This window comes from Barbus barbus (assembly GCF_936440315.1).
Source record: "Barbus barbus genome assembly, chromosome: 8".
In the NCBI taxonomy this organism is placed as follows: domain Eukaryota; kingdom Metazoa; phylum Chordata; class Actinopteri; order Cypriniformes; family Cyprinidae; genus Barbus; species Barbus barbus.
This window is the reverse complement of record NC_136736.1, coordinates 33105645-33125244: the sequence shown is the minus strand read 5'-3', so window position 1 is coordinate 33125244 and position 19600 is coordinate 33105645. Positions and strand designations below refer to the sequence as shown.

Sequence of the window (19600 nt, the reverse complement as noted above, 5' to 3'; positions counted from 1 at the left end):
TGACAACTTTAATTGCACTTGGGAAGAAGAAAACAAACAAGTACCGAGATGCCATTAAATATTTGGCGGCGCTGCAGCAATTCAAGATGTTCCTCATGATAAGCATCGCTATTCTAAATGTCAGAAAAAAAGGGTGAAAAAAACAATAAAACTGTGAGAATGTGCCATCTGTGCCACAAAGTCCCTCAGACAAAGGACAGAGCAGACAGATACTGTGTTCACTCTCCCATCTGCGCTCGTCTTATAAGACCGCCCTCTTATGAATTGGTTCACCCTAAAATATTCACAAGGGAGACATTATAATGATTATCTCATTTTTCATTAATGCAGAATAATGACGAATCCATCATGCAATATCATCTTACAAGTGGTATTTGTTTTGTATTAGACCAAGCTCTGTTGGAAACCATAGTGAGCTGTCTATATAGATATCATCGAAGTAGTTTTAGTGGATAAAATGTAAGAAAATGGGGTTAAAAACAATACTGGACCCTACTGACCTTAATTTTTTTATTTCTTTCTTTCTTTTTTTTTTTTTCTTTTTTTCATTTTTGGGTGAACCGAGTCATTGCAATGTGGGATTGTATTCTCTAAAATGTGATGGGATGCTGGCTTAAAATTTGGCCAAAAATAGGCATCTTGGAAGATTAAATTTGTTGGCTAGTTTTTTTTTTTTTTTTACTATCATGCACCTGGGCAGGCAGCTCACAAAACTTATTATTTACACCTATGTAAGTATACAACATGTCGGAATACATAATTTAATCATGCTAATTAATTAATCAAATCATAATTAATATTTGCAATGTTGTGGCAGATGATTAAATTACTAAATAGTGATGCCATATTAAACTAACAGTTCAGTTTGGCTCTGATGCTTGAGGTGCAAAAAGGAAATATTATAACTTGGCATGGAAAAAACCCTTGGCAATACTTGCGAGTTGAGAACGGTAAATATTACCAATGAAGTAAGGAAAACAACTAATAATACGATACATACTGCTAATGAAGTAAAGAAAAACAACTAATCATAATGAGTCCCACAGGTCACAGAAACCTTTCTGTTGACCATCTGGCACTTTGATAAGCAAAAATGCTTTGTTTTTATGAAAGTGACCAATGCATGTACAACACTTGCTTTTTAGTATCAGAAATGCATGCAAGCAGAAAGCAGGTGTTCTCGGTTTCCTTTGAGCATCATGCAAATGTGTTCTTCTGACAGACGAGGGGAACTGCTTCACGCGAGCATGTGACGGCATTGCTGGGGCGCTCAGCTCAGCGGCATCATGGGAGGCTATGTATGCGCTTCCTCTGGGTCTGACCCCTCTGTTCTAGCAGTCTAGGATTTATTTATATATTTGCTTGCTGCATGAATAATAAATAGCTCATAATCATGCAGCGCTGGCTTGTTTCATGTGTGCGCAGAACCTTTGGGAAGATCCTGAAAGCATCTTCATGTTGATACGCCGAAGTTATGTCATCCATTCAGTTCAGCGCTTTCATATTTAACGTAGATTACCGTTTCCTAGGAATTGCTGACATGCTGGTTGATGGATCACTGCTCTGATCTAATGCACAGGGTACGTCATGCATTTATCACGGAAATGGATATGTCTGTAGACTCTAACTAACCCATAACCGCATTACATTCATAGCCATGTTGCATAGATAAACCGGATTTCAGAGTCCAGCTGCATGGGGAATTGCTTTATCTGGAACGTTCCTCGCAGGCTTATCGTCGTGTTCATAGTTGAGAAATTTTCAGACAGACAACCTTTTACCCAAAGCCTCTTTTTGACACAAACAACCCAGCAGACAATGAAACCTCAGCACGCTTAACCTTTCCACAGATGCTGGAGATATTCTGAGCCAAACTCTGACTATATTCCTAGCCACAGAAACCTTTATGGGCAAATAATGGTTTCCCATTAATGGCACAGCAAAATAAACGATGAATATGATGTAGAAATCAAAACATGTAGAGAAGATAGCAATACAGATGAATTATTAAATTAATAGTATACTAAGACATCATTAGAGAGATAAATCAATATGAAGATAATGGGCCTCATTCAGGAAATACAAGTCATTTGCAGCAGATAAAAGCAACCAAAAGTCAATTATTTTCCATAAGGGTTTGTAATTTTCCAGCAATATGAGTGACAGACTGTTCTATGATGTTTTTAGATTTGTTTAAACAAAATGGATATTTTTATTCAACAGGGATACATTAAATTGAACAGAAGTGAGAGTTTCTATTCATTAAAGAATCCTGAAAAATAAAATGTATCACAGTTTCCACAAAAATATGAAGCAGCACAACTGTTTTCAACACTGATAATAATATTTCCCAATTATGTTTTTACTGTATTTTTTAAACAAATAAATGCAGCATAGCTCAGCATAAGAGACTTATTTTAAAAATCTTAGCGACCTCAAACTTTTGAACGGCAGTGTATGAATTAATATGAAATCATTAGGCAAAATGTGTGTGTAATGTCAATGTTGAAATGTCAATGAAAGGACCCAGTTGTTCTTTGTCTGTGTTTGTGCTGCAGTGTTTAGAATAGTTTGTAATGTAGCTTGAGTTTGGATGGAATACAAGACAGGAAAGTATAACACTTGACTGTTTTAATATTAACAAAACATAAATCAATCTATCATGTCCATGCTCCAGAGGGGAACAACGGACAAGTTTATTTAAAGAAGAAAAGCCCAACAGGGAGCTCAAAATTCACATTTGGATCAAACTGTACACAGTGTTTTTAATAATGAGGGTCTTGGTATTCAGGGCAAGAGATTTGAACATAGTGAATATATCTTATTTCTGGACTTCTCATCATAATTGTGTCCTTTATTGTTCTTGTGTTTATTTAAACAGATTTTTGTGGTGTTCATGTTAATATGCGCACAATACCTAACAACTTTGCCAGTATGGTTGAAATTACTTGCTGTAAATATAAAAAAAGTGATGCAAAGCTGATTTTCAGCATCATTACTCCAGTCTTCCGTGTCACAAGATCTGTCAGAAATTATTTTAATATGCTGATTTGCTGCTCATGAAACATTCACTATGATTAGCAATGTTGGAAACAGTTGTGCTGCTTCATATTGTGTGGAAATGTGAGAAGTTGTGTCTCTAAGTTTATGCCCTTTAAAGCACTGCTTGTAACAAATCCATCACCTTCAACAATATATTTAAAAACAATTACTGTTGGACACATTTTATGGTCTGCATAAACATGAAGATGGATTTATTTGACCTTTACGCCACATATTTGAAAAATATGTAGCTATGTACATCTGTTATTATCTTATTAGCTGATCAAAAGACATACTTTTCTACTAGACAGACAGGATCTAAACCTATTTAAATCTGCCTCAAGTGCCAGTCCACTTCTGTAGTCGATCAATTAAAAAAGTAGTTCTCCAAAAATGAAAATTTGCTAAAACTTTACCCACCCTCAGGCCATCCAAGATTAGGTCGAGTATGTTTTTTCATCAGATTTGGAGAAATGTATAGCATTCCATCACTTGCTCTCCAATGGATCCTCTGCAGTGAATGGGTGCCGTCAGAATGAGAGTCCAAACAGCTGATAAAAACATCACAGTAATCCACACCACCCCAGTCAATTTATTAATGTCTTGAGAAGCCAAAAGCTAAGAAACAAGAAACAAATCTATCATTAAGGCATTTTAACTCCAAAATAAGTTCATTATCCATAATAATGCTTCCTCCAGGGAAAAAGTCTTCTGGTCTGAATCAGGATAGAAATATGCACAGATCAAGCACTGTTTACAAGCCACAACAGTGCAAAACAGATCTAAACAAATATGTTGGTGGATTTTTATGTGAGAGTACAACAGGAGGTGCAGGAGGTCTCACCTCAATACGACGACTGAGGTGAGACCCTTGAGCAAGGCACCGAACCCCCAACTGCTCCCCCGGCGCCGCAGCATTGGCTGCCCACTGCTCCGGGTGTATGTTCACTACTGAGTGTACACTTGGATGGGTTAAATGCAGAGCACAAATTCTGAGTATGGGTCACCATACTTGGCCACACACCACTTCCCTTTCCCTTTCCCCTTTTTTTAACACTGGAGGAAGCATTATTATAGATTATGGACTCGTATTTTGGCCAGAAGCAACGGTTTGAAGTTAATCACGTCTTAATGATGGATTTGTTTCTTACAAACACTCAGCTTTTCACTTCATAAGACATTAGCTGATGGACTGGAGTGGTGTTCAATACTTGTGGATTATTGTGATGTTTTCATCAGTTGTTTGGACTCTCATTCTGACGGCACCCATTCACTGCAGATGATCCATTGGTGAGCAAGTGTGTCCAAATCTGATCCAATGAACAAACAAACTCATCTAACAAATAGACACTTTTCATGTTTGGGTGAAATACCCCTTAAAGTGTTTTGATCAACAGTTTCGAAAGCTGTGAAGGGAAACCAGATAAATTAATCAATGCTGTGATGTTCATCTACAGCACATGCTTAACTGCTACTGTTTTGCTAGCAAAAGTGTATGTAATTAAAACGTTCAGCTAAACGTTAAAGCTCTGCGCTGATATACGAGCGACACAGTGACAGGCACTAAAAAGAAAGAGGCTACATCACTCGTAGCTCATCCTGTTGGAGTTGGCTTTCAGCTCTTGGCAGGGAACGTCAAGAAGACGGGCTGTAAAACGTGCTGAATTAATGTGGAGGGTCGGCCTTAGCAGTGTCACTCGGTTCACTGGCGCTTTCATGAGAAAGCAGATGACTAGACAGTGCAATGTGAGGACCGTCTCATCTGGATACATGTGCTTGTTTATAGAGGAGTTTTGACATTGTGATGGCAACTTGCTAAGTCCTGTTCTTAATCGGGACGTCCAGTGGCTGCTGTGCTCATTTCAGGAGTTTGATCATAAAATCAAGAAGAAAACGGTTTTGCTGTGGCATTTTCACTCTAAACACACTGGAAACTCAATTAAATATATAGAAGTCTAGCAGACATGATCCTGATTAAGTTAAGGGTTTGCGGTTAGTATGATTTTTAAATGCTTTTGAAATAAGTCTTTTCTGCTCACCAAGGCTGGATTTTTTTTGTTTAAAAAATACCATTAAAAAAAATTATATTATTAAATAATATTATTATTTAGAAAACCGTTTTCTGTTTTAATATAATTTAAAATGTAATTTATTCCTGCGATGCACAGTTGAATTTTCAGCAGCCATTACTCTGAAACCATGACACTTTTTCGGGATTGTTTGCTGAATATATATGTTTTAAAATACATATGAATGCATATTTGTTTGTTTTTTTGCTTTTTGTTTTGTTAAAATACAAATACATTGTAAATGATTGACATTACATTTTCACACTTTTATCCAAGGGTGTTTATATACAAAATCGGAAACTATATTATTTGGTATGGTTTGGTAGGATAAGACAATATTTGGCCGAGATACAAAGAAACAGCAAGTAACACTTAATTAAATGTGAAATTTTAAAGTAGAAGTAAAGCATACTCTTTATAAATAATCTTTATTAACAACTTTGAAAAATATTTTTTTACAGTGCACATTCTGTATCTTTAATACAATTTTAAAAAATCTATTTAATAGACAAAAACTGTACTAAAATCCAGTTTAAAATGATTTTAGATGGCAATTAGCATGTCACACCACAGGACATGTCAAGTATTTCATGTCAAAACCCACATGCAAACAAACTCGGTTGGAGTCCAATTGGTTTCTGATGAGCAGATATCATAGCTCAGGATTTGATCAGTCGAATATCGTCTCGGACGAAATGCCACTCGCATGCCGTTTGTGTACAGAATGCCAGGGGACATTTTCCTGACTGCGAATAACACAAAACAGTGAAACATCACGCTGCGTAATCCCCCATCCAATTAGCCAAATCCACTCCACACGTCTAATCTATAGCAGCATGAGAGGAGCGTATTAACACGACACCGCTCGTTCCCTTAGGGAGGAAGGAGTGTGAGAACAAGTAGTCCTAATGAGGAGCTCTGACCTATACGAGGCTCAGATCTTCACACAGCTCGGCCTTAACGGTGTGCCCCTGATCTTCACAAGGAATGCTTTAGGGGACGTGACTCGCCAGCCATTTGATCAGACACTAAGAGGGGTCACTGAAGCTGGCCTCACATGAAGCGGCGAGGGCACATTTGGTATGCGGAGCGAGAGCTAGAGGCTTGCATGACTGGTTCAACTGGCATTTGACATCACTTCCAAGATCTCGGGCTTCGGGGATGGGAAAGCTGGAGACACAAGAGACGAGGCTGTAAACTTGGTTTTCACTGTTACAGAAGTCAGCAGGGCCTTTAACTCTGTTGTAAATGCTTAGTTAGGGTCAACTCATGAAGTACTGGCTGCAACCCATATTACTCGTGCTGTGTGATGCATTTTCGAGTGAACATGAATATTAAATGGGTAAAAATTTAGGATGGGATGTCATTTTAATCTTTTGTTAAATTATAAATGGCTTTAAGGTCACTTTTGATGCATTTAAAGAATCCTTGCAGCATGAAAGTTACTCACCCGAGACAAAATCTAAATTACATTTAGGTTTTGCCATTAAGTATAAAAAATATGTAAGGACCCATAAAAGCCTTAAGTGGTTTATTGATATGCCTGGATTTTCCTAATGATTGTCTATAATGTATTTTATAATGTAGATGTCTTCAATTTTGGTGCAGATTAGACATTGCATGTGTAACTTAGTGTAAAACAAGATATGCATATTCTGGTTTGAAGCATGGATGCTGGTTTAAGCTGGTCTTTAGCTGGTCATGTGCTGGTCTTATGCTGGTTCCACTAGCGTAGCCAGAAATATTTAAATGGGTGGGCCTACATAAAACTGGGTTGGCCAGGAGTGTAGCATAAGAAAACTGCATGTCAAATTGCCAACAAAAAATACAGCACCAAGGTTAATTACACAGTACTTCTAAAGCATGCATTAACATTAGTAATTTGTTATGTTAATGTTCATTTACAAATGTACTAATAGGACATTATTAAAATTAAAAGTTAACATTTAAAAAGTTAACAATGTTAACATTTGCCTGGGCTGGTTAACAAAGATGAATAAACACAATTTGCGCAGCTGCAAATTATGCAATTTGTTGTGGCGACCAGGATCTAGCACAACATTTATGTGTTTCTTTCCACAAAGGATGCATCTCTTTAATGGATCAAACACTGTATATATATATGCTAATATTTTGTTTCAAACACACTTGGTTCAGAAGTTTCCGATCGATAAATCCAGCACCCGTAGGTGGTCTGTCGAGTTTCATGAGTTACAATATCTTCCCATTTCATTGCATTAATAGCATGCTTTAGCACTTAGCTAAGTTTTGCTAACATGTTTTAGCATGTTTCTAGCATGTTCCTAGCCTATTTAACATTTGCTGACGCTTTTTATTATGTTGCTAGGAGTCCATAACAGTGTTAAACATGTCACTTCCTGTTGCCAGCAGGTGGCGCTATGACTATAGCTGAATATGGGCATGTCAATGTGTTCAGCCCAGGAGTCTTATCAAACATGTTAAGTTTGGGGCAGATCAGACATTGCATGCCTGAGTTACAGCAACTTCCTCTTTCATTGTATTAATAGCATGCTTTAACAAATTAGCTAAGTGTTGCTAGCATGCTTTACCATGTTTGTAGCATGTTGCATGTTAAATTTGGGGCAAATTGGTCACTGAATGTCTGAGTTACAGCAACTTCCTGTTTCACTGCATTAATAGCATGTATTAACACTTAGCTAAATGTTGCTAGCATGTTTTAGTATGTTTCTAGCATGTTGCTAACCTATTTAACACTTGCATTTTTAATATGTTGCTAGGAGTCCATAACAATGTTAAACATGTCACTTCGTGTTGTCAGCAGGTGGCGCTATGACTGAATATGGGCTTGGACATGTGTTCAGGACATGACTGTTATGAAACGTGAAGTTTGGGGACACGTTTAAACTTCGTTATTTAAACGAGATAACCTTAACTTCATTTTGACACGCGGCTAAACAAAGGCAGAACGCCGTAACTCAATTTAAGCGTTCCAAACAAAGCGAAAGAGCCGTTACTGTTGTTATATAGTGTTCTGCCTTGGTTTCTCCAAGGTTTTTTTCGAAGTTACTGTTATTTTAACAGTTACTGATCCATTATTTTATCCGAAAAACAACGAAATTGACTCAAGATACTTACGTACATGGTAAAGGATGCCTAGAATGTCCCAAAAATATCAATAACTCATTTTCGACAAAAATCGAACTTACAGTCTTTTGCCTTTGCGCGGCAGTATTGGTGTGTTGCATGTGTCTACCGAGTTTCGTACACATATGTGAAACATAGCTCGAGGGGCACTTTGTTGAAATTTTATAGGTGACGCTATCGAGCCATTTTACCACACCCACCTCTGAAACCTACATCAGATGTAAATTTCCGCCAGTTCTGACACGTGTGCAAAGTTTTGTGAGTTTTCAAGCATGTTTAGGTTCTCAAAAATGCGATTCATTTTGGAGAAGAAGAAACGGAGCAATTACAATAGGGTCCTTTCACTGCAGTGCTCAGGCCCTAATAATATTCATTAGCATGCCACAGCAAAAAGAGACTCTCCAGCAACAATGGCAATAACATCCGACAATATCTTGTCCATTTTATTGCACTGAAATCATCTGAACAATCCTTCAACATAGCAATCATTTCAAAAGGTTCTTTTGTTTGCTATGATTATTGCATGCCCTTTGCTGTCTTCTCCGTAATTAATTTTCCTGTTATTCTAGTCATGCAATCTTTAACGTATCATTACGTAGGCATGGACCTCATAGCATAGGGGGAAAAAAACTCAGCTGGGAATAAAATCATTATAAATTGGGACATTTCATCTCCTAAACTTTCTAATAGAGGGCAGTTGCAGGGGAATTTTGAAGGTTGAAAGTCGCATGTAGCCTGGCCAGCAATGATGGGTCCTGCTTGTATTCCCCAGTGAGCCGGATAACTATCAGGTCTAAATGGTGCCGAACACATTTAGTACCACAATGATACCACAAACATTTCCTCCTATTTTAAGTGAAAAAAGAGTCCAGAGGCTAAACTCCATCGGTATGCTGTTACAGGCACATTTATATCCATTTGATATAAAACAGACAGTTCTGACCCTCTATTCTTATGACATATGTTCAAAAACGTTTGAAAAAATGTTTTTTTTTTTTTAATGGCAGCGGCTATTTACACTAAGTACAAATAGCATGTTTTCTTAGTGATAGATACTATTTACACTAAGTAAGTGCAAATAGCGATGGATAGTATGTACACTAAGCACAAATAGCAATGGATTCTATTTACACCAAGTAAAAATAGCAGTATTTGTTAACAATATGCTATTTACACTCCAAATAGCTATAGATTATATTTACACTATCTTAAAATAGCAATATGTTCTGCTATTTATACTACTTATTGCAAATAGTGGCAATTATCTGCACCTCAGTATTGTAGTACATTATAAAACAATACATAATAATATCGTATTGAGTGCAAATTATAGTTTTAATTCAAATTATTAAATGAATGCCACCTTATTGGGACAATAAAGCCCTCCCTACACCTACCCTTACCCTACCCGATATTTTGATTATTTCCTTAATTTTTATTATAAAAAAATGCCTTTCTGATGTGATATGAGATTTGAAATGGAAGAAAAAAAGTTCAGCAAAAGGCGGGATCAAACTCGGGTCGATTACCATCTACACCATTGAAACTAATACAAAATGAGCGTAATTTTTTGTTGTTGACTAATCCAATCATGTGTTGGTGGGTGGAGTTTTTTTTTTTTCTTGCAATAACAACAGGGAAATTTGGTGGGTGGAGTTAGTGTAAATAGCCTTTGCCAGCAAGGCGGGATATTTTCACAGTGTAAATAGACACTCAGTTTTTGTACCATGGGTTTTGATTTTTTTGCTTTGTTTACCATGGTAAAAAAAATCACTATAACATTCATGCTCTTGTGGTTAAATTCATTATTTTGTTGTACTATAATTATTAGAAACTAGATACTTTGAAAAAAGTTTTAGCTTACTCTACCAAACCCGCTAATTTTTATTTAGCAAAGAACAGACTTGTAGTTGAATTAATTAGACTACATTACATGGAAAATAATTCAATTAATGGCTTTTTCCTCTGCTCTGACTAGATACCTCCATACTTTGGAGTGTTTTTGAACTGGCGCAGTAATTACAGCGACACATTCACAGAAAATAAGGATGCTTTTCCACGGATAACAATGACGTCTCAGCTGTTGTTGTTATCTAGACTGTCACAGAAATGTTTTCTAAATGAGTGCTACAAATGAATATTACACTGTCTTTTCCCATTTTTTGACTGCAAATACATTCACTCATTCTCAACCTGAATGACTTGAATTTTTCCACATAAGAAGAAATAAAAGCGTACGGGTTTGGAATGACATCTGAATGACTAAAAGATGACAGTTTTTATTTTAGGCTTTAAGTATTTCTTTAAACCTCTCTAATGCTTTAGCCCAGAACATCACGTCATTGAGGAGCTGTAGGTTTGCTGGGATCCATGGTACATGTAGGGAATGATGCCCAGCACTCAGACTGTTGTCGGACGAGTGTTGAGCAATGAGGCCCAAGCGAATAGCAGTTCTGCCCTTAACTCATCCCTTCTGGCAGGCCTGTGTGCTAATGATCTGTGTGGCCGAATGGTTAGACGATCCACAGCCTGTCCCAGCGCGCAACGCTTGCCCAATATACAGCCACTCACTTACCGCTAACATAAGGCTTCTCTGAATACACAGCATGTATTTTAATACACCTTTGAAACATGAGTTGGCTTATTTATTTATATGCGTGCTCTTGACACACTCTCTACTGTCTGGGGAGTCTTTCTATATCGCTCTCTCTCAGAGGTGCAGCAGCATCTAGTGGTCTTGCTAGAAAGAAATGTTTGCATGAATGAAATGTATTTTTTCTCACCTTTGCCTCAGTGGTGTTTATGCAGTGTCTTGCAAAAAGGTAGCTGCTGAATAGTAGTTTTTTTTTTTTGTTGTTGTTGTTTTTTCTCTCTCTCTAATCGGTTGTGCAAATCAAAATGCTTTGTTTGATTTTGTTCTGGGCACATGCAAACACAAAATATATATTTGCATGTATTCACGAAGCATGAGTAAAGCGACAGAACTGCAGCATGTTCTAATGTGCTAAACAAATATTGTGCGTTAGTGCACATGCTAATATAGTTATTGTCTTGTGTGAATGGGTCTTTTTGACAGTGTATGCAATCAGATAAGAAGTCAAATGTTTGATGTAATTTGCACAGAATTTGTTTGTATGAGAATCCAACAGTTTACACAGAAATTTCATTTCAGTTGTCCTTTATGCATGAGGCCCATACATTTAATTTACAGTTTGTGAAATATTGTAAATAACTTGTATGTATACATTTGGTTATAAATTTTTATTACAAAATATTTTTAAGTATTACTATAAAAACAAAATATAAGATTTCTTTGTAATTTTGTTAAAAAAATAGTTTTTTATCATATTTACTTATTTTTACTACAAAATGTGTATTACTGTAAAATCAGAAATTATTTCTGAGAAGTGTCCATTCTGTAATTTTAATTCCTTTTTTATGACTTGCTGTGGTTCCTATAGCCAGTGTTTTGGAAGAAGAAACTGGTCGTCCGTTTATTTGTTACATAAGGTTCATCTAAATCCCATATGTACTGAATCTCAGCTGCCTTTTTTGAACATTCCGCTGTTGTGCGTTTATCTCGACACCCTCCTAAAGCATCCATGCTAAGGTGTTAATATCAGCATCCAGCCTAACAGCTTATGAATGCTAACCAAAAGCTCGGTGTGAAAGCGCTCCAGATCTCTGCAGCCCGTGCTCGCAGATTAGCACTTCAAAAAGGGCAAAGCGGTCTCCAACTCTGACACGCCGTCAATACACATTCTTCAATGTCATGCCTCTGGCTGTTGCTGTTGACTCGGGCAGATAACCTCGGCGTCATTTAGCACATCTTATTTCTGCAGAACGTGACATCCGGCACCTTTTAATCCCATTACATCATTATTATTTGTCAGAAACCTAATATACTCGCATGATGACACATACAGGATGTGTACAGGTTTCCTGTGCCAACAAGAATTAATGTCACTTTGCTTGAGATATTTATGGTGAATTGCGTAATGATTCTTCCAGGGCTCTGGTACTCAAACATGTCTAATATCAGAAAATAACTCCACGTCAAGGATTCAACGTAAGCTGCATTCAATGTAATCCAAACATACAGCAGCAAATGTCCCCCTGTAATGAAGTAAAACCATTTCCTAGGTCAGTATTTCCATCTTATTTTCCAGTAAAAATATCAAAGTATTCAAGATCAATTTACTTGAGAATAAAAAAAAATATATAGTTCACCCAAAAAAATTAAAATGTACTGTGCATTCCATCACTTGCTCACCAAAGGATCCTCTGCAGTGAATGGGTGCCATCAGAATGAAAGTTTATAGTTATCATATATGTTTGTTTCTTCATCAGAAAAGATTTTGAGAAATGTAGCATTGTTCACCAATGGATCCTCTGCAGTGAATGGGTGCCGTCAGAATGAGAGTCCAAACAGCTGATAAAAACATCACAATAATCCACAAGTGATCCACCCACATATTTGTTTAGAGCTGTTTTGGCTTGTAAACGAGGCTTGATCTATGCAGATTTCTCTCCTGATTGAGACCAGATGACTTTTTCAGTGGAGAAAGCAACATTGAGGACTTGTGTTTAAGCAACAGTTTGAAGTTAAAAAGGTCTTGATGGATTTGTTTCTTGCAAACATGCAGCTTTTGGCTTTACAAGATATTAATTGATGGACTGGAGTGGTGTGGATTACTTGTAGATTATTGTGATTTTTCTATCAGCTGTTTATTCACCCATTCATCATTCTGGCATTTTTATAGAGTGCTAAATCAGTGGAGAATTGGGTTTAACCCCTAATATGAGTCATATGAGAAGGCCTTCAATAGTTCCTATGATTTGTGCAGCATATACAGTATCTCCCTTCAGATCAGTCAGAACCCTGAACTGATAAGCATCAATCTGTTTGCTTTTTGGAGTGCGGTGAGCTTCATTAATAAAATCAATCTGCACACGTCTGAGGCTCTGGGCTCAGATCTGGTGATGTACCAGAAGGCGAGATTTTATCGATGACTCGATGTAATGTCTCGGCATGAACTAATTTTCTCTTGCACAAAAGGCAGTTAGAGTAAAAGGCAGATAAATAATAGAGTACACTTTTTGTTGAGTGAAGACCATCTGGGGCCATTTTACTTTGACCTATAAGGTACACCTTATACAAAGGGGAATATACAAGTATCTTATCTACTAAACCCTTAATGGGAAGCTTTTAAAGGAATCTATTCAACTCTGATAGACTTCTCTAGTAACACAGAATGGATCAGGTTAGCGGTTCTCTTTTGTGAAAAACTTGTGCCATGATGCTATGCATGCCAGTTTTATCTTATTTTTTTTATTTTTTTTTTGTATTATTATGTTTTATAGTCCATCTGGGAAAAATCTAATATTACTAATGTAATGGCATAGTCTCTTCATTAAGCCTCATAATTTGAAGACTCATTTCTGTCTTTAGCACAAAAGCTGCACAGTGAGTTATGAAACAAACTGTATTATTCAAGTAATTCAACATAAGCAAGAGCATTTGTACTACACAGCAGATCAGTAAACAATAAGTTGAATAACTTAGAGTTTTGACACAATATTGCCAGTTAGTTTTGATTCTTACTCCACCAACGAAAATTATTCCAGAGCTGTGCATCTCTGAAAAAGAGATAACATGTTTCCTTCCTGAATGATTCAGCATTTTTTGATTCGATTGAATGTAAAGACAGCCATGTGTTTTGTCCCTGAGTAAATCCATGCTCAAAAATGCTTCAGTTCCTGCTTTCTTCATGAATAAATCAGTGTTTTGAATGAATCGATTGAATGAACGATTCAATGACTTGCTCATAATGAAACGCAATCTGTGTTCGTGAATGCTTCAGTTCATCGGTTAAGTGAATGCTTCAGTTAGACACTCATGCTTTGTTCCTGAATGAATCAGTGTTTTAAATGAATCAAGTGAATGAATGATTCAGCGAGTCACTCAAAAAGGCAGCCAGTTGTTTTGTGCCTGTACAAATATTTTTGTAACGAATCAGTTTAGTTAATGCGTCAATCACTTACCTGTTTTATTCTGTTATGAATCAATGTTTAAAACCAAAAAAATGGTTGAGTGAATAGTTTGATAATAAATGTCTTGATGGATTTGTTTCTTACAAACATGCAGCTTTTGCCTTTACAAGATGTTAATTGATCGGCTTTATTAATTGGCCTGCTTTGTTCCATAATGAACTAATGTTTTAAACAAATTGGTTGAGTGAATGATTCAATGACACACTAAAAAAGGCCAGTCATAGTTTTGATTGTGTTTTTGAGCAAATCAGTTGAATGAATGAATCACTCAAATATGGTTACTTGCCACCAACTGGTACAATGATGTAACTCGCAGAAAGAGTCACTGAAAAGACTCCAAAGTGATACAAAAGTTGCAGCTAACTGTTGTATAATTATATTTTGTTGGTTGTTGAAATTGTTATCCCAACTGTAGGTAATAATAATAGTGAAGCAAGCACTGCTAGCCATTAAATAGTTTAAATATTGTGCATGTCTACAGAGTTGAAGACCAGCAACAATTTAATAAGGCATGTTATGAGTGAAACAGACAACCAGTGACGCGTCTAACAATGGACTAGACATTTATAGGCAATTTCTACAGATAAATCTTGGCATTATGCCTGCAAATAAGTCCAATGTCTAAACCTCTCACTACGCCATGGTGGGTTGAGAAGAGATTCCAGCGATCCCGTTCAGTCATTTTCAGAAAATCCGTCCTTCTGGTTGGTACAAAAAATACCAGAACAGCTTAGTGGAGGATTAGACTTGCACCTGGTCCCCAATGAATTATCTAACAGTGTTAAAACTGAAAAAGTGAACTGAATTAGATTTCCATGCAAATTGTTGGCCTCATCTTCCGCCTTCTTTATAATAATCCCGACTCAATCCATCCCCCAGTTCAAAATGTGCCTAAATCGTCATTCTCTTAGTGTATTTTAGTGGTCTTGCATATGCTAAACTGACTTTCTGCATGATTCCAGGTGATCGACATTAAGGAGAAGCTGAAGGAGTCGAAGAAATTCTGGTCGTCGTTGCCAGACAGCATCTGTGCAGAGGACGAAGTGACTGACCCAGATGAAGAGCAGTGCTGGAACAGTCACACAAAGGGAAGGTACGACGGTCACCTTCAGACACAGATTCCCTTGAGTCGCATTGCAGATTGTTGTGTTTCAATGACACCTTCCATGGTAATTGTTTTAGCGATAATAGGTCATAGGAAAAAAACAAAACATGCTTTTGGCACAATTGAAGGTTGCTGTCTGTCCAGAAAAGCATATATTGTGTTAACTAACCAACCATAAATAAATAAACAAATTTATTTTAATTGAATTGAACTGAATTTAATTGAATATGTGCAAATTTTGTATTATCCACTGGTGGTATAAAATATTCAATTCAATTCAATTAGTAATAATTCTAAACCATTTCTGAAAATGTTAAAAATTCAAGTTTGGGGTCAGTACGAAGACATTAATAATTTTATTCTGCAAGGATGCATTAAATAGTACAAATGTGACATTAAAGATAATGTAATATAGTAAAAATTCAGCTTTGCTTCATAGGAATAAATTACATTTTAAAATGTATTCACATTTAAAATGGCTATTTTAAATGGTAATATTTAAAGATGTTAGATTGTTCAATAAAATATATTTAAATAAATGAAATGCTTTTTAATATATAATTAGTCATAATTTTAAACCATCACAGTTACCTTTCTAATTTTTAGGCAGAAACTAGTTGCATAGTGTTTGGATTTATAAAGATCAATAAATTCAAAATAAATATACTGAAATAAATCAATTTTTACAATAATTAAAAAAAAATTCAGCTTTGGAGTAAATAACTTTTTTTTATCAAAAAGAGAACAGCTATTTTAAAGTGTAAAAAATATTTACTATATTGCTGTTATTTTATTTTATTAAATAAATGCAGACTTGGTTAGAGGAAGAGACTTGTTTCATCAATAAAAATCAATCAACCAACCTTACCAACCCCACACCTTTGAATGTTTGTGTATATTAATGTGTGAAGTTGAGATGTTGCAGACACCCTGGGGTAAAAGGCACCTTTGATATTATTTTCTTCTAAACCACGAGATAGCACAAAAATGTGGTGCAGCACTTTCCAAAACATTCGCTTTTCAAGATGCACGTGTATATTTGTCTGATCTTTGACGTGATCGCGCGCAGCAGCGCAAAGATGATTCTGTGCTTACTTGATCTAATATATATATATATATATATATATATTTTTTTTTTTATATGTTGTAGATTTAAGTAGCAAATGAGAATCGCTAAAATTAATGCATATATTTTGAGACAAAGTTAATAATTAAAGCAACAGTTTTTAAATAACGGAATAATATGTAAAAGTATGGTATTTGGGTAAAATGAGCCCTTGCTGTTGGGGCTAAAGGCGCACAGTAATTAACATGATAATTAATAGATGGCTGACTTTTCCAGTTGTTGACATGACATGGTTAGATTCAGATGGTAAATATCATATATTATGTTGGGTGTTCATATTAGAGATGATTACTATGTTTAGAATGAAACCATCATATTTAAAAACATGATATTAATCATATCATATAATAAATTATCATTTGTTTGTACTACTGTAAATATATATTTGATTATTATTGGATCTCCTTCAATGCTTTCAAAAAAAAAATGCTGCAAGACTTAGAAAATGCAAGACGCAATGAAATGCCCAAGGACAGCAGTTTGCATGTTACATTAGAGTTTCTTAAACAGCATTTAAGACGGATATATATGGAATAAAAAGGCTTTGGATGGATTGACAGGCCTGTGGTTTTACAGTAGTTCATCTCTTCAGTTCATCTCAGTTCTCATGAACACGCCATGATGTCTGTCACTCCGTCTGCCCGCCTTTGACAATAAGCCAGACGGCTTGGCAGAAAACCCACCCGCTTTCCAGTCCTCCACAAGTGATAATATCAGCAGATGGTGCAATATAAGATGTGTTTCATTTTCATTCCAAGCGGCCTCATCATGTAAATGACCCGTACTGTGTGAAGAGAGGTTTTTTTAGAGCACCTAAAAGACAAATTAACGCAAATGATAAGACTTGGTGGAGCTGAAATACATGTGATTTTAATTTTTTTTTATATATATTTGTCAGATCTGGTCTCCACGGAGTACACGGGCCTCATTATTGGCAAATTACTGCTTAAAAACCACACAGATTGCATTTGAATAGGAGCACATTTGCGATGCCACAACCTGGGAGCATTCAACAAGTTTCATTTATTTTTCCACAAAGCACCACCTGAAATATTAATTAGGCACAAACAATTACCTCTTGCTAAAGTGCTTATTAAGAGATTAGATCTCAATAGAGTTCGTTGCATGCATAATGCTGCAACATGTGTTTATACTGACTCACAGGGTTCAGATAAAGAGGCAGAAATCTAGCAAAGGCAAACATGGTATATGCAATTAATCACAGATTCTACAGACTTCATTGTGTAGATCATTCAAAAAGATAATTGTGACTATAATTTCTTGCTTTCAAATTCACAGCTCGCATTCATCACATTCACATATATCACTTTATTTCATATAAGCAGAAACTGGTTGTTTGGATTTATAATTATTCAATAAATTCAAATAAATTCATTTAACTATATTTCTCATTAAACTTTATTACACTTACTTTTTTTAAAGACAGACACTGGTTGCATATTGTTTGGATTTATAATGTTCATAAATATTCAATAATATTCATATAAATGCATTAAAATTAATTAATTCTGACTACAATTTCCAGTTTTAAACCACTAGTTACATTTTTTATTTTATTTTAGGCAAAAACTGGTTGCATAGTGTTTGGATTTATAATGTTCAATAAATTCAAATAAATGTATAGTAAATAAATAAGTCTGACTATAATGTTTCATGTTGACCTTAATCACTGTTACCTACCTACCTATTTATTTTTTTAATTATTTATTTATTTATTTATTAGAAAGTGGTTGCTTGGATTTATAATATTCAATTAATTCAAATAGATGTATTTAAATTTACACTTAAATGTAAAAAAAATAAAGAGAATATCATTGTTAGACTGATGACCCATTAATAATCTAATTTGCATAATGATTTATTTACTAAATTTGCATACTTATTCATCCCATATGTATTGCCTTTTTTGCAACTACTTAGGAATATAATCTGCTAAATTGTGTTTTATCTTTATTTTATGTACATTTTATTTAACCAGGAAAATGCTTGAGATTTAAAAATAATAATAATAATAATAAAATATTTATTTCTTGTCTTTTCCTGGACAAGCAGTGCAGGTAATTACACAAAATTTAAAAATAAATAAATAACTAATTTTTAAAAAATTATATCAGATCTGTCCCCTTTTTTTTTTAGATAATCTCCATGTACCAAAAATATCTGTTTTATAATACATGCTAACTTATTAAAAGTGTTTCTGATTTCCTTAACTGAAACTTTAACACTTTTATTTGCTGCCTTGCAAGTACAACATTTCCTTCAAGAAATGCAGATCTAGTAATGTTTGCACCTTTTCAACCAAGGTGATTTTCACGCTATAGGTGAAAGTGCAGCTTGCAGCCTGCCATTATTCTTGTGTTCTACAGCGCAGGACAACGCAAAATCGCTGACTTCTGATGCACGTGGTGCAAGTGAATATTGCAAATGAAGTCATTCTGCACACAATGTAGAGCTGCAGGGCATGTTAATGTGAACGTGAGAGGTGCTGATCCTGCTAAAGTCGCTCCTGATGGGGTCATGCTTGAGTCAACAACAGCAACGCTTCATCATGTGACCATAACAAATGTAGCACAATATTAAGGTTTTATTATAATCGACTGGAGAAAATGCATTTCAAGGCACATAAATGTTTTTGCATGACTGTGTTTTCATAAATTATGATTTTTATTTATTACATTTTTGTACATAAATGCATTTGCAAGTCCCTTGACTCGCTTTTTAAGATTTGCAATCAAATATAGATTATATCAAATCACAGATTCAAAAAAGTTAATCATTTATGTGTTTGTTGAACCCCGACTGTGAAAGCCTGCAAATAAAATATTCCCTCCAAATGTTTGCCTGTTGATTTCCAGATATTTCCCTGAAGTAGTAAAAGATGGCCTCACGAACCAGCTCAATAACCCTGAGGTGGAAGTGGACATCACGAGACCGGACACCTTCATCAGACAGCAGATCATGACCCTGAGAGTGATGACCAACAAGCTGCGAAACGCCTACAACGGCAAAGATGTCTACTTCCAGGACTCCAGTGAGTTGATTCCTTTTGAAAAAAAA

The 19600-nt window shown here is 35.6% G+C and overlaps 1 protein-coding gene across 2 annotated transcripts in view; it reads left to right on the top strand.

Moving 5' to 3' along the window:
* LOC306873584 (glypican-6-like) overlaps positions 1 to 19600 on the top strand; it is a 211226-nt gene that overhangs the window by 185585 nt on the left and 6041 nt on the right. For both annotated transcript variants that reach the window (XM_079422990.1, XM_079422989.1), the window contains 2 exons: positions 15254 to 15384; positions 19399 to 19574. In XM_079422990.1, coding sequence (XP_079279116.1) covers positions 15254 to 15384; positions 19399 to 19574 — 307 coding nt within the window. The remainder of the gene's footprint in view (positions 1 to 15253; positions 15385 to 19398; positions 19575 to 19600) is intronic.